This window comes from Manduca sexta, chromosome 17, assembly GCF_014839805.1.
Source record: "Manduca sexta isolate Smith_Timp_Sample1 chromosome 17, JHU_Msex_v1.0, whole genome shotgun sequence".
Lineage (NCBI taxonomy): Eukaryota > Metazoa > Arthropoda > Insecta > Lepidoptera > Sphingidae > Manduca > Manduca sexta.
In genome coordinates this window covers 9,233,289-9,255,072 of record NC_051131.1, presented here as the reverse complement: position 1 = coordinate 9,255,072, position 21,784 = coordinate 9,233,289, and the positions used below count along the sequence as shown (strand labels likewise).

At 33.9% G+C, this 21,784-nt stretch overlaps 5 protein-coding genes across 5 annotated transcripts; 1 reads left to right on the top strand and 4 right to left on the bottom strand.

The window, feature by feature from the left end:
* Positions 1–104: 104 nt before the first annotated feature.
* On the bottom strand, positions 105–2,531 carry LOC115443475 (caspase-1). The gene has a single exon (XM_030168898.2). The coding sequence runs from the start codon at positions 2,352–2,354 to the stop codon at positions 1,470–1,472; it is 885 nt and encodes a 294-aa protein (XP_030024758.1). The 5' UTR covers positions 2,355–2,531; the 3' UTR covers positions 105–1,469.
* A 443-nt stretch (positions 2,532–2,974) lies between these two features.
* LOC115443473 (protein PTHB1) lies at positions 2,975–8,094 on the top strand. The gene is made up of 11 exons (XM_030168896.2): positions 2,975–3,508; positions 3,583–3,671; positions 4,000–4,264; positions 4,349–4,457; positions 4,558–4,699; positions 4,771–5,085; positions 5,172–5,654; positions 5,732–6,048; positions 6,138–6,313; positions 7,583–7,712; positions 7,801–8,094. Exons 1-11 carry the CDS (start codon positions 3,252–3,254, stop codon positions 8,038–8,040), a joined length of 2,523 nt encoding a protein of 840 aa, XP_030024756.1. The 5' UTR covers positions 2,975–3,251; the 3' UTR covers positions 8,041–8,094.
* LOC115443474 (obg-like ATPase 1) lies at positions 8,020–19,412 on the bottom strand. The gene is made up of 11 exons (XM_030168897.2): positions 19,240–19,412; positions 18,168–18,349; positions 11,198–11,258; positions 10,996–11,123; positions 10,416–10,591; positions 9,844–9,921; positions 9,533–9,630; positions 9,115–9,255; positions 8,888–8,984; positions 8,536–8,683; positions 8,020–8,342 (listed from the first exon to the last, which is right to left on the bottom strand). The coding sequence occupies exons 2-11, from the start codon at positions 18,346–18,348 to the stop codon at positions 8,257–8,259; spliced, it is 1,194 nt and encodes a 397-aa protein (XP_030024757.1). The 5' UTR covers position 18,349; positions 19,240–19,412; the 3' UTR covers positions 8,020–8,256.
* On the bottom strand, positions 11,736–18,160 carry LOC115443471 (adenylate kinase 9-like). The gene has a single exon (XM_030168886.1). The coding sequence runs from the start codon at positions 17,904–17,906 to the stop codon at positions 11,808–11,810; it is 6,099 nt and encodes a 2,032-aa protein (XP_030024746.1). The 5' UTR covers positions 17,907–18,160; the 3' UTR covers positions 11,736–11,807.
* A 664-nt stretch (positions 19,413–20,076) lies between the features above and the next one.
* On the bottom strand, positions 20,077–21,784 carry LOC115443487 (protein Asterix-like). The gene is made up of 4 exons (XM_030168918.2): positions 21,533–21,784; positions 21,250–21,361; positions 20,725–20,840; positions 20,077–20,333 (listed from the first exon to the last, which is right to left on the bottom strand). Exons 2-4 carry the CDS (start codon positions 21,359–21,361, stop codon positions 20,235–20,237), a joined length of 327 nt encoding a protein of 108 aa, XP_030024778.1. The 5' UTR covers positions 21,533–21,784; the 3' UTR covers positions 20,077–20,234.

Genomic DNA, 21,784 nt, shown 5'->3' with positions numbered 1-21,784 from the left:
AAGGGGACTTTGGGTCCAGTTATTTGAGTCAGTGGGCTGGTCCACACGGTACATAATAAATACTTATAATTATGTCTTGAAACATTAAAATAATAGGCGTTGTACGTATTGGAAGAGACAATTTATTGCTTAGGTACATAAAATATAAACGGACTTCAAAAAAATACGTCATTTAGATGTATCAAAAACCCATGAGGAGGTATTGTTCTCTGTACCAATACATACTTAATATTTCATAGAAACTTCAATATTTTTACACAAGGCACCATTTATAATAAACAGATACAGGTAACAATATTAACTGTTATTATATAACTCCTCACAGATATTTTGAAACCTTACATTAATTTTCAAAATCAGTCATTACCATTATCACATACACACCAATGAGAATCAATTTTAAGATTCTTTTAATGGACTAAATTCTTAAATACATACTTTTATAATGTAAAATGTTATGCAAAAATCAGAAAGGATAAAGTAGGCATGCATTATAACTCCAAATACATGCACCAAGCACTAACAATGCATACAAAAAAATGGCAATTTGTTCAATAATGGCAAATACACATGGTAATACATCACTAAAACAAATATAAATTCTTCTCACTTTAAAAACAAAGAGAACTCTAAGGAAAGTAATTGAGATGGAAAAAATAATTGTACTAAATTAAACTAAATAGAAAACTTAACAAAATATGGTGGATTAGGTAACAAACTCAGTAATTCTTAACTAGTTAAGAGTTATTGCAGTGTAAGAAATCTGAGGTAATTCATGTCTTTAAATCTTATAAATGCAGGACAAGTAAAGCACATTAAAGATATTACATGATATGTAATTTTATGACAGTGATGAAGCTTTAATTTTACCATTTTCCTATCCACACCTTGACATAGAATTATTTTAAGTACACAACATCAATACTACAGAATTTTATTTTAACCAAATCATGTCTTTTATATGGAACACACCATATTTAGATCACAAGTTTTTATTAACTTTGAGCATAAATTTCCTTAAATACATACACAATGATTACAATACCCAGGCAGGACAAATACACCTAATAATTAATTTGTGCGTTGTGTAATGAAAAAACTCCAATGTAACTAGATAATCTATTGTTACAACAAAGGAAATGCAACATTTTGTTCATATTTACTAATTGAAGCTTTAAAATTGTAATACTTGCAATTCCTCACTACTAATATATTAATTAAAATTTTATGAACAGTATTAACTAATATTTGTGGCAGAGTTCATTTTTCACTCACAAAAAATACTCTTGCATAATTCATCTACATTAAAATCTCAATAGTTATCACTGCAACTAGTTTTTAAATTCAACATAATAATTTTGGGTAATATTACTTGCATAATATTTTTCACTGGTTTGTTAATATTGCTTTAAAATGTTTTTAAAGTACCTAAACACTAGGTAAAAACTATAAAATTTATCATAATGGCATTATTTTTTACCGAACACAAGGAGACGGGTAAGCATGCTTGTGATGCATGGCACTTGTTTCTGTTGGTGCATTGGCAGTAAATCTGGGGTGTTAGACTCAAAGTCAAGTGCCACTTTCTGACAAACAAAGGTTAACAGAGTAAGAATGTCTCTCTCAGTGCCTGTGTAGCGCAACTCTTCACAAAGAGCCTGCATGAACCAAGAACCTCGAGTGGTGTTCCTCCAGGAATAGTATCCTGGCACAGTAGAGAATACAATGAGGAAATCAGCATGAATTGGAATTCTGTAAGATGCTGAAGACAAGCCATCAGTTTCCGTGCGATTTGTGAGTGTAATACCTCCATCAAGTTTATCGCCTTGACAAGCTTGTATAAAAAATAGTTTTGGTTTACCAGCAAGTGTGGGACACTTATCAGCAGTAAAATAGTACCACAAGTTATCAGGTTTGTAATGAGTATCTTTTGCGTACAACATGCCCAGCTCTCCGTGAGTCAGCACAGCGACGAGCAAGCAATCATTTTCTGAATGGTCCATGTCAGCTATTTCCTGAATGTACTTATTTATCTCTTCGGCTTTCGAATTATGAAGCATGGTAACGCGAAATCCCAAACCTTTGAGAACTTTTGCCAAGTTGTCACCGTCCACGTTCGTGCCAGTGCGAGACTTCAGACTATGAATATCAAAATGTTCATGATTGAAAATAATGGCCATACCACGATGTTTGTGGCCCATGTTGTAGTAGGGCGCATTTCTGTCGACAGGCATCTTGGCGTAGCGCCGTACACGCGAAGATTCATGACTCCCCCATGCGTCGCCTTCATCACCACCGCCGTTTGGTCTTTGTTCTTCTTGCGCTCCATTGTTTTGAGGCTCTTCATCAGACATTGTGAATATGTTTTGGTGGTCTTTACTGGATATGTTTATGATAAACGTTATAAAAATCCAAATCGTAGGTACAACTTATTTATACCGAGATTATCCTCGAAAACAAACAATAAAAATTTACCGCGACAAGTCGAGCAAATAAAACATTCGATATATATTTTTTTTAACTAGTGACGGACAATATTGATATGGTGCCAAAGACAAACAAAATTTTTTAGTCGATTAATAATATAATAATAATAATATCAGCCCTGTATTATATACTTGCCCACTGCTGAGTCGATTATACGACTATAATCGATTTTATTTCCTTTCTCAAGACTAATTTAAAAGACTGATTTTTTCCACAATCTAAATTACCAGTGAAATTGAAATATAATTATTTTACGGATTTTATTGCCGTTTTTTTTATATTAAGTACAATTTTCTCATGCATGCATCCTTCTTGGTCACGGGGCGGACTGAGGTGTTGGTCATCATGTTATTAAAATTTACTAAGTGGGCCACTAATGATTTTGTTACCTTATAATAAAAGTTAATTAAGTGAAATTAAAAAATACATATCTAATATGAAACTTGCAGGCAGAACCAACAGTCGCGCCGCGCAGGATGCTTATCTATGTGGCGCCGCACCGGGCCCAAATTTCAATTCTGATCAGCTGAGGGCTAACTTTACGAATCGAAAATTTCACATAAATTGTTGTTTACATCAAACCTACAATATTACTGTTCAAAATACAGCCCAAGTATGCAGCTACTAGAACTAGTCCCATGATTCTTTTTATTTCCCCTAATGTTTATTGTTTTCCTAACTGCGTTGCTGTGGTAACAGACAAATTTTAAATACACTCTTATCTAATTGATTACGTGTTAACGCAGCAAAATAAGAGTAAAAGGATGTCTATATTTAAAGTAAAGGAGTGGTGGTCTAATGAGAAACTTCAAAACAATGTACCAAATGCGGGAATTCAAAACATTGATTGTCTAGCAGTAGATAAATTCATCGGTCATAGTGAAAGTGATTGCATTTTGGTAGGTGAAGGAAGACAAATAAAAATATACAAACCGAATGTAGAACAAGATGTATCACAAACCCTTTTAGAGACGGAGTTGAATGATTCTGTCATACAAATTGGTACCGGCAAATTCATAAGGTGAGACTACATATAGCTCTGACTACTAATAAATTCAGATAATAAGTACAAGTTACTTTTTTACTTCTTTCTAGCGGCGTTGAAGATCGGCAAATAATAGTGTTACATCCGAGAAGTTACGCAATTTACCATTTAAGACAGAAAGAAGGACACACTGACGCTGGTAATATATTTTATTCGTCCTTTTAGCACTTACTCATCTAATTATTAAGTAATTAAGGAGGTTTATTATTCACTTACGAACTTGCAATAAATTTAACTGTCGCGCGAATTTAGGTCTAACGCAAATATTAACCATCAATACTACTTAGCCAATTTAAAGGACAAACCTTAAATTTTTTCTATTTATTAAGTAATGGCTAATGACTAATGAATACCATATTATTGTTACCGAGATTGTCCATCATTGGGTTAAGTTCAGATTCGCCATGAATTGTTATGAGCTGTTAATGATATTTAGCTGATCGTATTACTGTTTCTTTTCTTTTCAGGCGAGCAAAATTCACTAGACCAAATATTGAATCATTCGTTGAACCGAAAATCTTATAGTTTGACCTATGGTTCGTTTGGAAACATCAGATCTAGAGATTTTATATGTGTTCAGGCACTTGATGGCAGTTTAAGTTTCTTCGACCAAGACACATTTTTATTTTTATGCACTTTCAATGATATCATTATACCTACTCCCGTGGCTTACATTGCAAATTGCGATTCATTTGTGATCTCTAAGTCAACCTGGGTATTAGAAGTATATAGGTGGGTTTTAAAATTTATTTATAGTGACGTCATGATTTTAGCATCCTACATAACAACTTAGGACACTTACATACATAATTTCAGTTATCAACAACTGAGGGAATTTAGCGAGTTAAATTTAAAACATAAGAAGCATATTCCGCAATGGTTTTATAACGCGGGAGAAGAGATTTCACGCATTCAAGTCATACAGGTTGAAATAATTTTAGTTTTATAAATATTCTCTTAAGCTTGTTACTTGATGTGAAATTAAATTCCAGTTTACCTACTTCCTTCTTTTCATTTTATTCCAGTCTAGCAGTAACTTCTCAAGCATCGTGGCCCTTGGTGAAAGACATCTATACTGTTTTCAAGACAATGGTCTCATGAAATATATGATTAAATTTGATTTTATTCCCATTTGCATTTCTGCATATCTTATTGGATGGTATTACGGTAAGGTGCCAATAAAATTGAAGTAATATGCATCTCACATGAATCTTATGCTAAGTAACTTTCCCTTACAGAACCAACGGCTCGTTTGTTAGTTATGGTAGCGTCAGAAGACTCGAAGCTGTTTATTTACGAGAGCACGACATTATTGTGGTCGTGTGATTTATTATATCCACCAGTTTCAATAACACGATGTTATTTGAAGGGTCTACCCGGAGGCCTAGTAACCCTTTCTCGAAATAGCAAAATTACCGTTTGTTATTTGGGTACTGAACCTGATCTGAATAGTAACGCTTCTCTTTTAATTAATGAGCCATTTGATCCGCAACAAGTACAAGAAGAATTAGAAGTAGTGGAAGAGGAATTACAGAAGATTTTAGAAAGTGAAGGTACCGTTAATCGTTATCAAATAATATAAATATACCTTCTAAAGCTATTGACACTATTACTGCACAGGATAAATATTCTTTTTCAGATCCTGATCACGGATTCTCGTTGATAGACCAAATAATTAATATAAATGCAGACGTTGGCAAACCGGTTCAAAATTTATTTCAAGAATTTACTAAAGAAGAGGCTTTGCATTTATTGATGTGCCCTATTATAGTGATGCTCACCTGCAATGATCCGAAACAAATTCAAAGCATCCAAATTAATTACGATTGTTTTTCACCGTTCACGTGTTCGGAGTCCACTGTTTGTTTGGATGGCGTAAATGGCACCGAAATTATAGAGACCCAAGTATTTTTAACAAGCGATGCTGATATATCCGATACTCGTGTAAAAATTTTATTCACGATCATTAATCCGACGGGTAAAATAGCCGTTTTAACACGACAGGTTTTATTGCCTTTAAGCCTTTATTGTAAACCTGTTCTAGAAGTATCAAATAATTGTCAATTAAAACTGTTTGTGAAATCAAATCAATCGTGTGTGCAGTTTACGCAAATATTTACAGGTATAAATAGTTTTGATGGTAGATATAAAAACTTGTGGTGCGTAATACCGTTAATTAACAATAACATCTTTTTTCAGACTTTACAGAAGAAGAATTAACAAAGTTATGTGGGTCTTCGGATGTTATAACGTTTGAATACAGATCAACAAAGAAAATAGCAAAGATACGACTAAGTGAGAATCAATATATTATGGAAGCTGACAACTTCACTGAAATAACCACGATGTTAGATCACTTGCTTTTAAGATTGACTGACCATTATAAACGGATGGGTGTAAAAGATTTTAGTTTTCAACTAGTCTATGATCAGGAATTTATTAAAAGTCTTTTACAAAAATTTCTGAAGAGTATAGAAACTCACGCCAAGGAACGGGTGAAATTAAACAGCTTAGAGGTACCAAAACAAGCGTCATACGCGAATAAACACTATCGTTGCTTCATATTCGTTACTGCATCCATCAATTCTTATTGCTAATTTTGTAGGAAGAATTGGAAGTACTTCAAAGGCAGTTTACTCTAGTACAAAAGAAACTACTGGTACAGTACGGATCGTTGCCTCCTGGTGATTGTGATGCATTGGAGTTCCTCATGAGAGATACACATAAAAGGATAATTAACACAGTTTACGAAATCATACAGTGCAAAGAAACAGTTTGCAGGTATGTTTACTAAATTCGATAAATTATATGTATGTGGGGCAATCCCAATTATAATATTTTTGACATATTTGATTTGCATCAAAACCATATAATAATGTCTGTAACTATAATATTATTAATATAGAACTTTTCTTACGATGAAAATCGGTTTCACGAGAATTTTTCCATCAACATTCCGCCATATTTTGTCATGAACCACCGTTGAATCGAGTCCTTATCATACAGGTATTTGAGTGACTTTGCCGTCTAGCTTTAAAATTTCTGATGTTTCGGATTGTTTTGTATCTATCAAGCTTTAATTATTCCTCCCCTAACACGTTAACCCTTACCTCTTTGCCAAAATAAACTAGTCAACTGTTTGACAACTTTAATTGTATCGTACCTATAGATTTTGCGGAATGAGTCCGCGCACCGGTGACGGTTGACCGCCTTGAGCCTCATGATTATAGAGGCCCCGCGCGGTGCGATGGAGCCTTGGAGGACCTTGTTTTTAGTATCTTATCTACGAAATTGTTGAAAACGGGAAGCTTTATATTGCGCCGGTCTGGGCCTCGAGTCAGTTTATTTTGCTGCAACCAGGGGCTTGCGTCATTTTTTTTTATTGCTTCTAATGACGAAAGGAGCTTGCCGCTCGCCTGGTAGTAAGCGATACGACCGCCCATAACAGTAGAAATACCATCCAACACCTTGAATTACGAAGTATTATTTGATATTCCACGGCGCTCGCCATCCTAAGTAATGAGATGTTAAGTCTTATTATGTCGAGTAGTTACACTGGCTACAATGTTCTTCAAACCGGAACACAACAATGACTACACATGGCTGCTAGGGCGCAGAAATAGACATTTCAGTGGTACCTACCCAGGCGGACTCTCACATATGAGACCTACCACCAGTGTATTTTTTGCTCCACACAGGGCCTCGCATCAATTTTTTTTGTTTTCACTTCGGTTAAGGTCGGCACTGATGACCATCGTTGTTGACTATAATTGTTTCGTCATACTATGTGTCAGTTTATTTCATTTTAAGTCGTTACGCAGCAAAAGCTAGATCGAAAATTTAGATACTTATCATATTTAAAGTCATGATCACGTGATTTTGAAGATATAAGGTTCTCTTATAAAATCCCCTGGAATTCATTCTTATAATTACCGGTTACGTCCTTCGTAGGAAGGTAGCTTCGTACACTGTCCGAACTTATAATTTAATAGTATCCTTGTAAAAGTGCTGTTTACGATATCTTGTATGAATCCTCTCAATATGTTTTAGAGCGGGGAGCACTTTGACTACGATCGGCCAGTTAGTCATATATTTACTGAAGCACGCTACACGGGACAGTTTTAAAATTAAACTCATTGAAGAAATGATGTCATTAAATTCTATTTACGAAGACCACCAGATAAGTATTATAACATACACAGGTATTACAACATAATTATAATTACATAGGTTATGCTGCTATTTCATAATAATTTAATTTATTTCAGGAGTGGGAAGAAGCCGTTACACAAGCAATGTCTTATATTTTAAAGAACATTTTCCAAAAATCAGAAAAAGACAAGGAGAAGTTAGCGCCGGTGACAGAGCAAGGGGTGTTGTCGCAAATAAATTTAAAACGTTGTCTTAAGCAAATAAAAACCATTTTGGAGAAAATGTTCTCGGACACAAGAGATCACTCGGAGCAGGAACATGTGAAAAGAATTGAAGAGTTTGTCGAAGTTCTATAATTAGGTTTCAATCCAAATTTACAATTCAAATAAACTACATTACACAAACATCAACAAGCTGTTCAGTTAAATCATATAATATTAAAGGCCATCCTTATTTCATAAATAAATTTAATTATGTAAAAAATCTTATTTTATTTAAGCGACGTGTAGCAGAGTATAAAGAACAAGGTTGAGGTACAACAGATGTACCAAAAGCAAGAGTACCTTGTCACGTCATTTCTTCTTAGCATCTTTTAAACCGGCACCAGCGTTGAACTTAAAGAAAATGATGTCGCCGTCTTCAACAACGTAATTTCGGCCTGGATAAGAAATTAGGCAGTATTGTAAAGAAGTTCAATGCGCAGGCGCAGAACAGATTACTGGAATTGATTATTTAAATTTTGATCATAAAGTGCATACATTTTCAAAATGTTTTTAATACAAATTGAGTAAGTAAAGCATAGTAGCATGTTTAACTACATGAATTTACCAAAATACGAAATGTGCCAATACCTTGTTGCCTATATTTGCCAGCGGCCTTGCAGGCAGCCTCAGTGCCTTCCTCTTTGAAGTCTTTGTAATGCATCACCTCAGCCATGATGAAACCTTTCTCGAAGTCTGTGTGAATTCTTCCCGCGGCTTGGGGCGCTTTAGTACCTTTCTGTAAAAGAAAGTAAAAAAAGAAATGGTCCATGTTTTTTTTAGAAGTATGTATGTGGTTTGTCTACAATATAGGAGACCTCACTTTCCATATGTATTGAAGTAGCAGTAAGCAAGCATATACAATGACAATTGAGAAAAACAAGCCCTCGCGTCCAGTCTTTGGAAAAAGTACTCGTCTTTTTTATATATTATAAATATAAACCTGAATAGTCCATGCTTTGACTTCATCCGGTCCGGCGGTGAAGAAGTATTCTAGCTGCAGGGCTTTATAGCCTTGTATGATGATTTTGTCTAGAGCGCTGTGAAAAAATATAAATGTTATACATAAATAAAATATTAACTTCTTACTCTAATAAAAAAAACATTGTTTTCACTCAAATTTGAAATGATACAAAAAATATTAGAAATTCTATAGTTATTTGTATTTACCTGGTAATATTGTGTTCTTTTAAGAATGCCTCTTTCTCAGCAGGTTCCATCTCAAGCAGTTTGTTTTCTAACACTCCAGAGAAGGGAATAAGGAGCGCGCCGGGATCATTTTTGTCAATCCACTCTTTAAGTTTTGGAAGCCTGTAAGAAAAAAACAAAATCAATACCTCTAATTGACGAGACCACCAAACCGATCGATACGACAACCTATAATCATAACGAACACCCTCCATAAATTTAATTACAAAGCAATAATAGCACAAACGCACCACCTAGTAATGAATGCTTTGTCTAAATATTAAGTATTGTCGGGCCGGAAATCAAACCTAGAACCTGTCGATCAGATTGGTTACCCTGTCTGCTGCATCGCTCTGCAGCGTCTATTGTTACTATACTATGAGAAAGAATGTAAACATACCACTTATTCTTTTTTCGGATATAGTCCTTCTCGGATAAGTTCACAAGGTACAATGCTGGTTTTGATGTCAGGAACAGATATTTGTTGAGCACTTCAATCTATAATAAAAAGAAATATATATTAAAATATAATGAAATTAATCTATAGTTAGAGAAATCTGAATGCTTAATTCGGACTTAGCCTATGTCCAGCATGGTGGCCTACGTCTAAATTGTCTCAGTAGTGAATGAAGCCTGTGCCCCAGAGTGTTGTACTGTATATCAGACACAGCTGGCTTATTACTTTTTTATTATTATACTTGACGTGCTTACATCAGCAGCACTCCAATCACCAAAACGAATATGTTTCTTTTCTTCAACCAAAATTGATTTGATCCTCGCCAGAGCTTCCTGGAAGTAAGTAGATGATTATAAATACAAAATGGGAGAGAGGTTCTATTTTGTTTAAATTAAATAATTCAATTTTTAAATTCCTTTGTTCACGCGAATGTAAGACATTAAAATTAACTATTTTTCGGATTTTATCCAGTTGTCCAGACCGCCTATAAAGCCGGTGCTAAGGTGTTAAAAAAATTACACTTTGTTTTTGGGTTATAATTACGTAGTCCTAACTTGAAGTCAGGAATTTGGCGGATTTTTACTCCCGTGTTTTGGAAACCACGTAAAGCCGTTGTTCCTACGCCTAATTTCTTTCCGCTCAAGTCGGATTGGTGTCTCTGACTATGACTGAAGGCAAAGAGTGTGCACCTGTGTTTTGTGCACGCCTGGATACTATATTAATATCTGCGTACACGGCTGATTTCCATTGAGGTTAATCGTCGCTAAGAAAGATTTTTTAAAGCCGATACCGATGCCATGACCAGCCATGTTAACTGAACACTCACATATTCCGGTTTCAACTTCTTATCCCCGCCGCGATTAACGACCCTGTCGAGCTTCTCGATGTGCTGCATGAGCTGCTCCTCGTCCTTGAGCCGCAACTCTTCGCCGATCGTCTCCAGATCGCGGACAGGATTCACGTCGCCATCCACGTGGATTACGTCTTCGTCGTCAAATGCACCTGAACGATAAAGGGTGTATGGCAATTTATTATTATTGTTTTTATCTAATGAAGTACGAAATCACTAACTTCTACTAACATGAGGTACACTGATATCCGTTAATTAGTAATTCTATTATTTTTAACGCAGATGTTATTCGAAATTACTGAAGCCCTTAATTTTAATCCACTTAAAAAAGGAGGTTCGCAATTCGGTTGTATTTGTATATGTCTAGCAATTAGTGCTTAAAGAACTTACATGACGGCCATAAGTATAAACTGCCAATGTGTCTAGCCAGTGATTTTTTAACGGATTTTCTTTTCGTATATCACAGTCTTTTTCAATATGAATTGAATATATAATATAACAAATTCTTACGGCATAAAATAAACATAGTGTCGTCGAATATAAAACAAATTCTTACGGCATAAATTAAAGATGGCGTCGCAAGCTTTGATGTGAGAAAGGAAAGCATTGCCGAGACCCTGGCCCTCGGCAGCACCACGTACTAAACCAGCGATATCGACCACGTTCAGAAAAGCTGGTACTTTGCTGGAAAAGAGAAAGTTCGTAAACCAAACACATTCATTCTAAAAGAAAAAAGAAACATAATATTAAACTCTTACCTCGCAGGCTTGTGATACTGGCATAGGTAGTCAAATCTCTCATCCGGCACCGGTACCCTACTTGCTAAAACAAAGCAATATTGGTTAGACATCTGCAATCAATGTATACATTTGGAAAAAATCAAAAAGCGAGCACCTTCTTACTGCATACTAATGGGTATTTTCTATTCGCAACGGCGCGGCGGTGATATCAGTACGTTCCGGAATTAAAACCCCAATTCATACAATCCAACAAAAATATGCTAGTGAGTATTTGACTCGAAATGTCCACTCGAATATTGTATGAGAATAATGAGATCGAAGTAAATTTTAAGAAACTGTAGGTGAAATTGATCCTACGTCGCTTTTTGATTAGTTTTTAGTTACTTTTTTGGTCGGCTTTGCCAATGTCTATGTACTGTTACGGTGTTATTAAAAAAATATTTCAAAAGCATGACAATTGAGTAAACACCTATGAAAGCGGACGTACGGCGCAACATTGTCGTAAAAATACGACAAATTTCTCTAATGAATAGTAAAAATAATTAAAATATCGAACAAAATAATTTAATCTATTTATTAAAGAAATGAGAACAATTAGTATTTCAATAAAAAAATAAACAAAAGCCTATCAATCAGAAATAGCAGTTAATGCGCCAGTAGAACTAGAGTTCTTTATTTGCCTATCAGACGACTTGCTTGATACTTTTCGTATTTCGGCAATTTTTTTGCCACGGTTACAACACCGAGGATACTTTGCGAACGGGTTATCCATTGAACGTAAGCGTAAGCCTACGTCTTTAATAAGATTTGATCTGGCTTCAAAAGTCTTAAAAACTTGTTCATACAATTCCAAAGCAGATTTTTCTCTAAGAGGATTATGCGTTTTTAAGTACAAAGCTACAAATAATAATCCAGACAATTGAATGCTAAGTCCCGGATACTTGGGCCTCGCCACGTTCAAGGCGCAGCAAGCATCTGTTAACATAATTCCTACTGTTTGTTCCAAGTAACCAAGGTCAGGCAGGTTTTTTAGTGGTAAAGGAGGAAACAATTTTGTCTCCTTAAACACTGTGATATCAGAGAACATGTGAGGCTTTGCTAAAAACTTAAGAAGGCATCTTTCACTACAAAACAAATAATTATATCCCTTAAAACTGGCTGCGAAATTCCTACTTCCTATTTCTATTTTTTGAGCGGGTAAGTTTTCAGCGTATGTAACGATACACACGCCATTTTCGTAAACGCGATCCCGATGAATAGTTTTAATAACTGCTGGTATTTCAGGTATATCAATTTTCTGTTGAGTAAGATAGCAATGAGGATCCTTTAATACGCTGTCCATGTGATCGGCACAGATCCAATAAAATCTATTTTTAAATCGAACTACGCCCTTTTTGTTAACTGGATATCCACTGCATTTGAAAACATTTTTACGGAGACATAAAGGACACATGTCTTTGAAGTTGGTCATCATTTTCTCAAACATCGCATTAGAAATACACATAACGTCTACGGGTACGACATTATTATTTTCGTTACTCAAGTAGTAATGTATCTTTGGCACAATACTAGTAATGATAACATCGGCGTCTTGTAAACATTGCCATTTTGATTTTGTCCCATCAATTGAATACAAATTTTGGAAATCATTTTGAATCCATTCTCTGATGGCATAGAAATTATCTTTAAACATTTCGTATCTAAAATCAATAAAAGATGCTGAATAAGGTGGCTTTAATTTGATGACGTTAAGGTATATTTCGTTCTGTGAATTTTGCAGTACTTTATCTTTCGTGCTTGATATGTCAAATATAATACAAGGATATAAGCCATGTTCGGTAAGTTCCAAGGCTTCAGACGGTGAATCAGGAAAACCATCAAACACATATCCAGATGTAGTTGTCCGATGATCAATCGCGACTGTTTGAATAGCTTTGACAATTAACTCAAAATTAACTTTCTCTCCTTCTTGTAAGGCTTTTATCATTTTTGCACCTAATTCTGTCCAACCAAAATTTTCTAATATTTGTCTCATAGATTTTCCACGTGAAATACAGATTAAGCCATATCGTTTAGAAAGCTTATCTGCTAAAGAACTTTTACCAGATTTAGGCCCTCCAATAACACTAATTCTTAAAGGATAATCATAAAATAATTTTATGGCGTCACTGATGATATATTTTAGTGGGTCTGATCTAAATTTTCTCACATTTTCTGCTCCACAGATGAAGTAAATATAACAGCGATGAACGACAGGAAAGACAGTACTTCTTTTCTTGTTTATTTTATATGGATGAACAGTGTTTTTCGGATTCTCGAATATATGCACTGGACATATCCGGTTAAACTTGCTTAAGAAAAAAAAACCTTTTGCCAATAAAATTTCTGCAATATCTGTATCAACAATAAATGTTTGTTCAAAAAAGGAAGAATTTCTATTTCTTACGTTTTTAATCTTTAATAATGCTACGCGTAAAACTTTATCAATATTTTTAGTAGCATCAATCGACACGAATTTAATTTTTTGTTCTAACAACGTATCTTTCATAGTTTGAATATTTTCATCATCGACTTCATATATACTTTCCACTCTTGCATCTATTCTTTCTCGAGCATCTGTCGGCTTTTCCCACACGCTTTGATCTGTTGGCTCTGGTAAATTCTGAATCATTTCGTTATATGTATTGAATAGATTTGCATCAACATTTGAAGATCCAGAGGGATGAGCATCAATTATAACGCTTTCCGCAGAAAGACCCTTTACAGGTTCTTCCGTAGATATGCAACTTTTGTCTATAACTTCATCATATATAAGTTTCACAACTACGTTTTTAGTAATAATATTCATCCATTCCTTTTTTTCCCTATCTAATTTCATTTTAGCCACGTTTTTAGCTTCGTTAAGCTGGTTTTTCCAGATCTTAAACATCCTAGTTGAGACCCTTTCTAGAGATTTTTCGGCACTACTTTCTAACGTTATGATTATATCAGGAATACATAAGCATGTCACCATATCTTCGATATCTGTAGGTAGTCGCGGGTAACCATCTAATACAAATCCGTTCATTACAAATGGATTTTGGAACCATATTTTTTTAATAAGCCTGTGCATAAGTGCAGGGATCATTGCCGAGCCCCGTTCAAAGTAATTATAAATCATACGCCTCAGCTCAGCTTCATTGGATAATATATCAAAAACCTGATCTTCATTTTCTTCATCGATATGAAATTCTGGGGCAGCTTCGTCGTCAATTGGAATATCAGTAAAAATATTCTCATAACGACGCCCAATTTTTTTGAAATTTCTTGGCATGAGATAGTCGTTTACTGCGTCTTCAAAATCAATGTGTAATAACCCAAGTTCTTTAGCTATATACTTCGACAGTGTAGACTTGCCACTGCCAATGGATCCTACTACACATATTCTAATAGACGGCATTTTTTTAAAAGGTTGGTTGTAGCACTGATATTTAGTAGGGTCATTTTGAAAGAGCAAAGAACATTCTTCTTTGCAAAAATAATAAATTTTATTATTATATTTAAAACAGAATTCTGGTTTGCCTTCCCATAAAACTTTGTAATCATAATATGCAACAGGGCAGTATGTGCTAGTTTCACATAACATTTTTGGATTGTTATACGTTAGATCATCCGTTACAATCTCATCCTCATCTTCCAGTACTTCAGTTTCTTCTTCTTCATTTGCTTCACAAGACAGAGAATAGTTAGTACGTAGTTTGGTCAACACTTCTTGTATGATTTGTAAATCTGATTTACTTTCCAACTGGATATCTATAATGGATTTCGAGTTTTCTTCTATTTTCAATTTCAAAGTATCCCAGTCTTCTCGAAATTTTTCAACGGACTCAGTAAGTGATGTTAAAATGGATGTGTCAAGATTAGCGCGGTCTTCTTCTCTTGTGGTTTCACCCTGAATGGTATTTAATGTATTATTTATTGAATCATTGACTAATTGTTGCATGTAAATTTTGTGGGAATCAGGAATTTTAGTAGTAAGAAGTTTAATTTTAATTAATGGATCGTCAACTACTGCAAATCGCTCCGCGTAATTTTTTAAACTCTTTTCTATAGTCACATAATGTTTTGCTAGCTCATCATCAATTTCCTTGTTCTCGAATAAACTAATCGTATAATCCGGTAAAAAATTTGAATCAATGAGATGACCCCAATATTCGGGATCCGAGGGAAAACCATCTATGATGTATTTTCCATAGCAATGTTGTGCATTGGTAGAATTTTTAACATCCATATCGATATCACCAATAATTCTAATTATTTCATTTACCAACTCTTCTGTGCTTGGTTCAATTTCTTTTTGTAAATCATTTGCGATAATATAAGTTGAAATAGCATTTGTAACATCTTCATCGCCTAACATAGGTATGCCTGGTTTTTCTTTCACTGTTAATAACTCAACTGGGGCAAACCGAGATAAAAATGTACGATCTAATAAAGCAATTTTGCATTTTTCTATGTCATCGAGAAATGGCAAAAAATTAAGCTTGTTTAATAATGAATTAAATGATTCCCAAAAATCTTCATCAAGCTCCATTTCTTCTTTGAAACCTTTATCTGTTTTTAAAGATTTATCTTCTAGTTCTACCTCAAGCTCCGATATACGCTCTTCCTCTAAATATAATTTTTGTTGCCGAGTATATTTTATGTTCTCTTCTAGAAGGGGAATGTATTCATTTAATTTTTTTTCTGTTGACTCATACCACATATCTAAATTCCTATATCTTTCCAATTCTGCATTTTGCCATGCGACTAGTCGAGCGTCTTCGATGGTAGCTATAATTTCCGATAGAATTGATTTTGCATAAATATTATACTTTTTCTCTCTTTCTTCCTCTAGAAATTTTTTATAACAAAATACCGGTGCATCAAAAATCCAAGACAAACATTCAGATATCATAGTTTTACCAGATAATTTTGTTCCAATTATGATAACTCTGCAAGTAGGCTCTAAATATTTTAATTTTAAATATGGCCGCGGGTTTCTACAAAAAGATATCATAGCGCCAAGAGACGATAAAAGATACACATGTTTAAAGAACATGACAGCAAATTTTGGTTTTCCCTGTACCGACTGCCTATTTTTTAGTTCTACTGGGCATCTATTAAACCATGGCGACATATATCTGTTAAAATGTACAACATCACTTTGAATGACATTTAACCCATCTACCAATTTCCAAAATTCTTCTAAATCTTCTGGTGCTTCTTCAAGATACAATGGTTCAGGAATTAACACTGGTTTAATAACAAGTAAAACAAGTCGTTCCATGACATGATGCATCATTTCGTGAGTTGACGTGCGACCATCTAACTTTAGGATAACTTTTGAATCAAAATCTTTTATCTTTTCTTCAATATATGACAAGATGCACTTTTTGTAGTTACACATTTGCTCAATGGATTGATTTTTAAAGTTAAATGGTTGTCTGCAACTATATTTTGAGTTAAAAATATGGCTGTCAAAAGGACTAGTGTAGTCACTGATGGTATATTTTGCTGGCCATCTTATTTCTGAATCTTCTTTCATTATTGTGAAGGGTTCAAAAGTATGTTGATTACTTATATAATTAAAGTATTTATGACTTTTCTTAGCCACCAAATCAACGTCAGGGCAAGTGATGTAGATTATTATATCAGGAGCCATATCAATTATTTCTTGGAATTGTTTTATTAAAGCCACTTGTTTAGTGTCATAGTAGGACTTTTTGTAAGAAATTATATTACTGCAAGAGTCTAATATATATTTGGGCAACTCCACAGGTGGTTCTTGTTCTTCTAACACTTCTTCTTCTTCTGGCACTTGTTCTTCTTCTGGTTCATCTTCCCCTTCACCTCCTATATCACTACTGACTGATGATTGTGATGTTACTGGCGCCTTCTTTTGTTTGGGCTTTTTCTTTTTCAAATTGCAAATCAAATCATACATAAATTCTTCCATAACATCTAGAGATTCTTCACTAAACAGGGATTCAAAGAAATATTGTGTATCCCGGTTCGAAGTCAGCATAGGAAATCCTGATATAACATAACCTCTATGTTTTACGGCGGGAGATATCAGCTTTTTCTTCAGTAATGTCAATATAATATCATATTTACAGACTTTGTTATGTTTAAAGTTGAAGTCCAATGCATTTCCTGTAGTACTTTTTTGGTCTATTTCATCAAGAATAATATTTTTAGGACACAGGTGGACACATTTCAGTCTCTTAGAAAGTGCTTCACCAAGGCTATAACAACCTGACCCTGGTTTACCTAAGATTAAGTAACATGTTGGTTTTGACATCAAAAAATCTTCTTGGGCGTCAATATCTGTCCAGCAATGATTCTCACTTTTATTTGACAGAGGAGCAGCTGTATTGTTAAGACCAACAAATGTAGCACCCATGGGTGGAAAATTAACATTCTTATCATCTGGTATTTGCTTATTAATTAAATCGATTGGGCCCTGGTAAACAACACTTTTATCAACATCTATGCCCTGAATACCAAATTTATCCACAAGATCTAAATTATTTTTATATTTATAAAATTCAAACATTTTGAACTTCAAACTATAATGACATAAAATTGACATAAAAAGAAAATTTTCATATGGCCATGAATAAATTTTGATTAGATGATTAAGTTTAATGATATGCCAAGAAGGTTTAATTAAAGTCATATTTCTAGAGGTTTTATCTGATCGCATCCAACTATATTCACAAAGCTAACATTTTAAATATGCTATAATATGTTTACTCATAAACCCTAACTAATAAATCTTTATTTTTTGCTAATATAACATTATATGATGGAGAAAAACACATAAGGGGCCAATAATACATCGAGGTGTAATTTAAAACTCAATAACCCAGAGTATTACAGTGGTGCTGCCTGATAGGCTAGAGAAGCAAGACAAGCAACTAGAATGTCTTGTCATGAAGAAGTATAAAAAAAATTTGATACTTATTTTCATTAGGGTCAATGGTGCAGAATGGGAAATTCTCAGCGGCAGCTTGGCTCTTGGTCAAAACGTTGAAGAACGTTGATTTGCCCACATTAGGCACTCCAACAATACCCACTTTCAAGTTGGTACCAACTCTTCCAATGAGTGGCTTTTTCTCAGGTTCTTCCACCTTTTTAGGGGGCATTCTGGAATTAATGATTAGTATTTTGTTTATATTTTCTCATGTAATTGGTCACAGTTTTTTGATATTGCTTTGTATTCCAATTGATTTTATTACTCACACCTTAAGTAGGTTTTGTTATTATCTAACAAATAAGAAAGTGTGTATCCTGTAAAAATACTGTGACCTGGTATAATGCCACCTGCAAGCTACTTGTAACACTGTAATGAACAAGGAACCTAGGATACTTTTTATGAACATACTACCATGCTAAACTCAAAAGCGGTATCTCAAAAAAAATCAAAATCTTGATTTTTATGTCATCAGATAGCTTAAAGAAATACCTATCCAATTTACTTACCTAAATAACGGTATCTTGTTTAGAACTTGTAAAAAAATCTTACAAGAGTATCTCTATTTCAATTTTACATATAAAACTATATATACAAAACTTTGATTATCTCGAAATAAGGTTTTTCTGACATACCGCTTGTGCGCTTAGCATGTCGTACTAACCCTTAAAAACCCGTTTAATCTAATATATGGAATGTATTTTTGGTGATATTTGTTAGTCGGTAAAAATAACAATCTATACACCTTTATCTCAATGCTTTCAGAAATTTGGAGGGTAATCTTAAAGTTCAGAAATAAAATAAATCCACACAATAATTAATATTGGTAACATCTGCTTATACTCGAATTGTGAAATACGATGTGAAATACTAATTACAAGTAATAAAGAACAAAACTACATACACCGACTTTATTAATTTAAAAATGTTGAAGGTGCATTTTATTTAAATCTAATAATAATTATGTTAAGTTTGTCTATTGCATAAATAAAATAGTAATTAGGTGTAGAGTGCAGCAACTTTAGATAACCTATGATAGAAATAAATATAACTAAATATTTACCTGAAATATTTTTAACAACGTTATTCGGAAGAAACAAATTCACGATAAGAGAAACATTCAATTCTAGTGTAAATTATTTTTATATGATGCTGGACCTTCCTATATTACAGAACGTGCTCGCCCGGCGTATTTTACCATGTAGTGAAATGTCATAGTGACAGATTACAGATTAAAAAAAGATTGCGTGTCCAACTAATCAATACGTCATTATTATTGTAAAATGAATTGAAATGGGTGATTGATAACAGAACAAGTTAATAAACATGTTTGAAAACTAAAAATTTCTACGATATATAGAGCGGACATTGAGAAGATTGTCATACAAAAATTTTGCGCACATCAATGGTTACTAAATCTACTGTAAAATTGCAAAACGCCTATGTAACATTAAATATGCGTCATCTTTTGCGCGGTAGATGGCACTAGTTTCTAATAAGGTTATACCATTGATACATATACATAATATTATGTAGTAATCGTATTAGTGTGAAAATTAATTCTTAATAATTGTGAGTTATTAAACAGTAGATTTTTTTGTAGGTCATTACTGTAGCATAAGCGAAAAATTATCCTTAATATAAATCGATTAATTTCACAACATAGTCGATACATAGAAATAATAAAGCTTTTCGACAACAGATGGCACTTTTCGTGTTTGCTGCGAATTCGCTCCGCAATCGAATTGTGCGAAATCCGGCACTATGATGTTTTAAAAATTCCCACTGCGCATTTTTTTAGACTACAAAGTATACCAGGAATTTAAATCTGAAAAGCCTTTTCACGAGAGCGAAGGCACGAGCAACACCTTGACTACCATAAAATTAAAACTACTGTCACTCCCAAATTTTAAATTGTTTTATTATTGTAATACTATAAATTACCATTCACTCTTTTAAAACATAAATTAACACTGTAATAATATGATATAATTCAACAAAATAGATAAATACATTAAAAATAAAGTATTTATGACACTACATAGTGTTATAGTATCATTATGTTGTTAGTGTAGCCCATGGTGGAGACATCGGTGATGGATTCTGAAGATATGACATAACCACTGCTGATATTGACAGCATGAAGGAACTAACGATCTGAAAAAAAAAAATGAATTTATGAAAGGGGAATTCAGCTATTTCTGTAATCAAGAAATGTAAAAATGCTGTGTCCTGATTAAAAGGCGGAAAGGCGAGAATAATAACTGGACATTGTATGTTTTAGTTTGACAAATGCTCTATGGTCGCACGGAGAGGCCACTGTAATAACTGCACATTGTGAGATTGGACATTGTATGTTTTAGTTGGACAAATGCTCTATGGTCACATATTACGTTTTAGAGTAAAGGCACAGCTGCTACAGTTTATTGGTAGTTAAGCTGCTTACCAACAGTAGAGCTGCTAGATTGTCTTGTCATTCAAAGTATAAAATAATAACTCTAAGATAAGATAATGTTCTATTGTTATGTGAATTTATAAATAAATAAACCTGTTTTGTGTCATCCGAAACTCTTGAGTTGGCGAAACTTATACTTGAACAAAAAACAGCTGTCCATGCACACCATTTAAGACGCATCATGAGGCCACACATTGAAAACACCATGCCTGAGGAATATATAAAAATGCAGTAAACACACTGTTATTACTTATTATATTTTCAAATACTTTTCAGCTGTACATGTTTTAAATTTAAATTATATGAAGCTATAACAGCATAAATGTTCACATGTAACCCTTATGTCTCGAGATAACACATATTTTCAAATGTGTTTCATAATTTAAAGGCTGAAAAATTATAAACATGCATAGCGATGACCCCAACAATTAGATTTTCAATCACTAAAAAGGCTGAGAGAGAGAGGATTACTGAACTTGTTATGTAGTTGTTGATCACGTAGAACCATTTATATCACTGTAGCAAGCATCAAAGAGGTTCTTAATGCTAAAATATTAACCTTGACACAGATCTCCTATTGAAGAACACTTAAACATTATCAAATTCTGATGTCTATACCTAAAATGTTCATGTAGTCCGTGGTGAGGTCTTCGGCGGGGGCCGTTGTTGATGGAGGTGGCTTATAACGACGTTCCCTGTCGGCACGTCTTGGGTCGGATGTTAATTGCATCTGTAAATAGGAAGAAGTTTCAGTGATCAGTAAAACATGGATATTGAATAAAATATTTTTTTCATAGACACAATATAATAGTTGTTAGGTCGAGGCCACTTAGCATTTAATAAAACATTTCTAGATCGTTTTTCGGTGTTAGATTAAGTGTAATTCCCACTTATAACTTACCTTTTTGGTTGTTATTACAGGCCCACAAATAATTGAAACGGTGAAGTACTTCGCGTGATCGAAGTATATTCACAGTGGTTCTGTGAAATAGAAACTAATATTTAATGTAAATTGCTGAGTTTAGCAGCAAAATCAACATTCAACAACGCAAAAACTATAGAAAAACTAAAAATCCATTTGACATTAACATATTTTGACATTGACTGTTGCCTATGACATGTACGGAAGGAAATATGGTATGATTTTTTAATT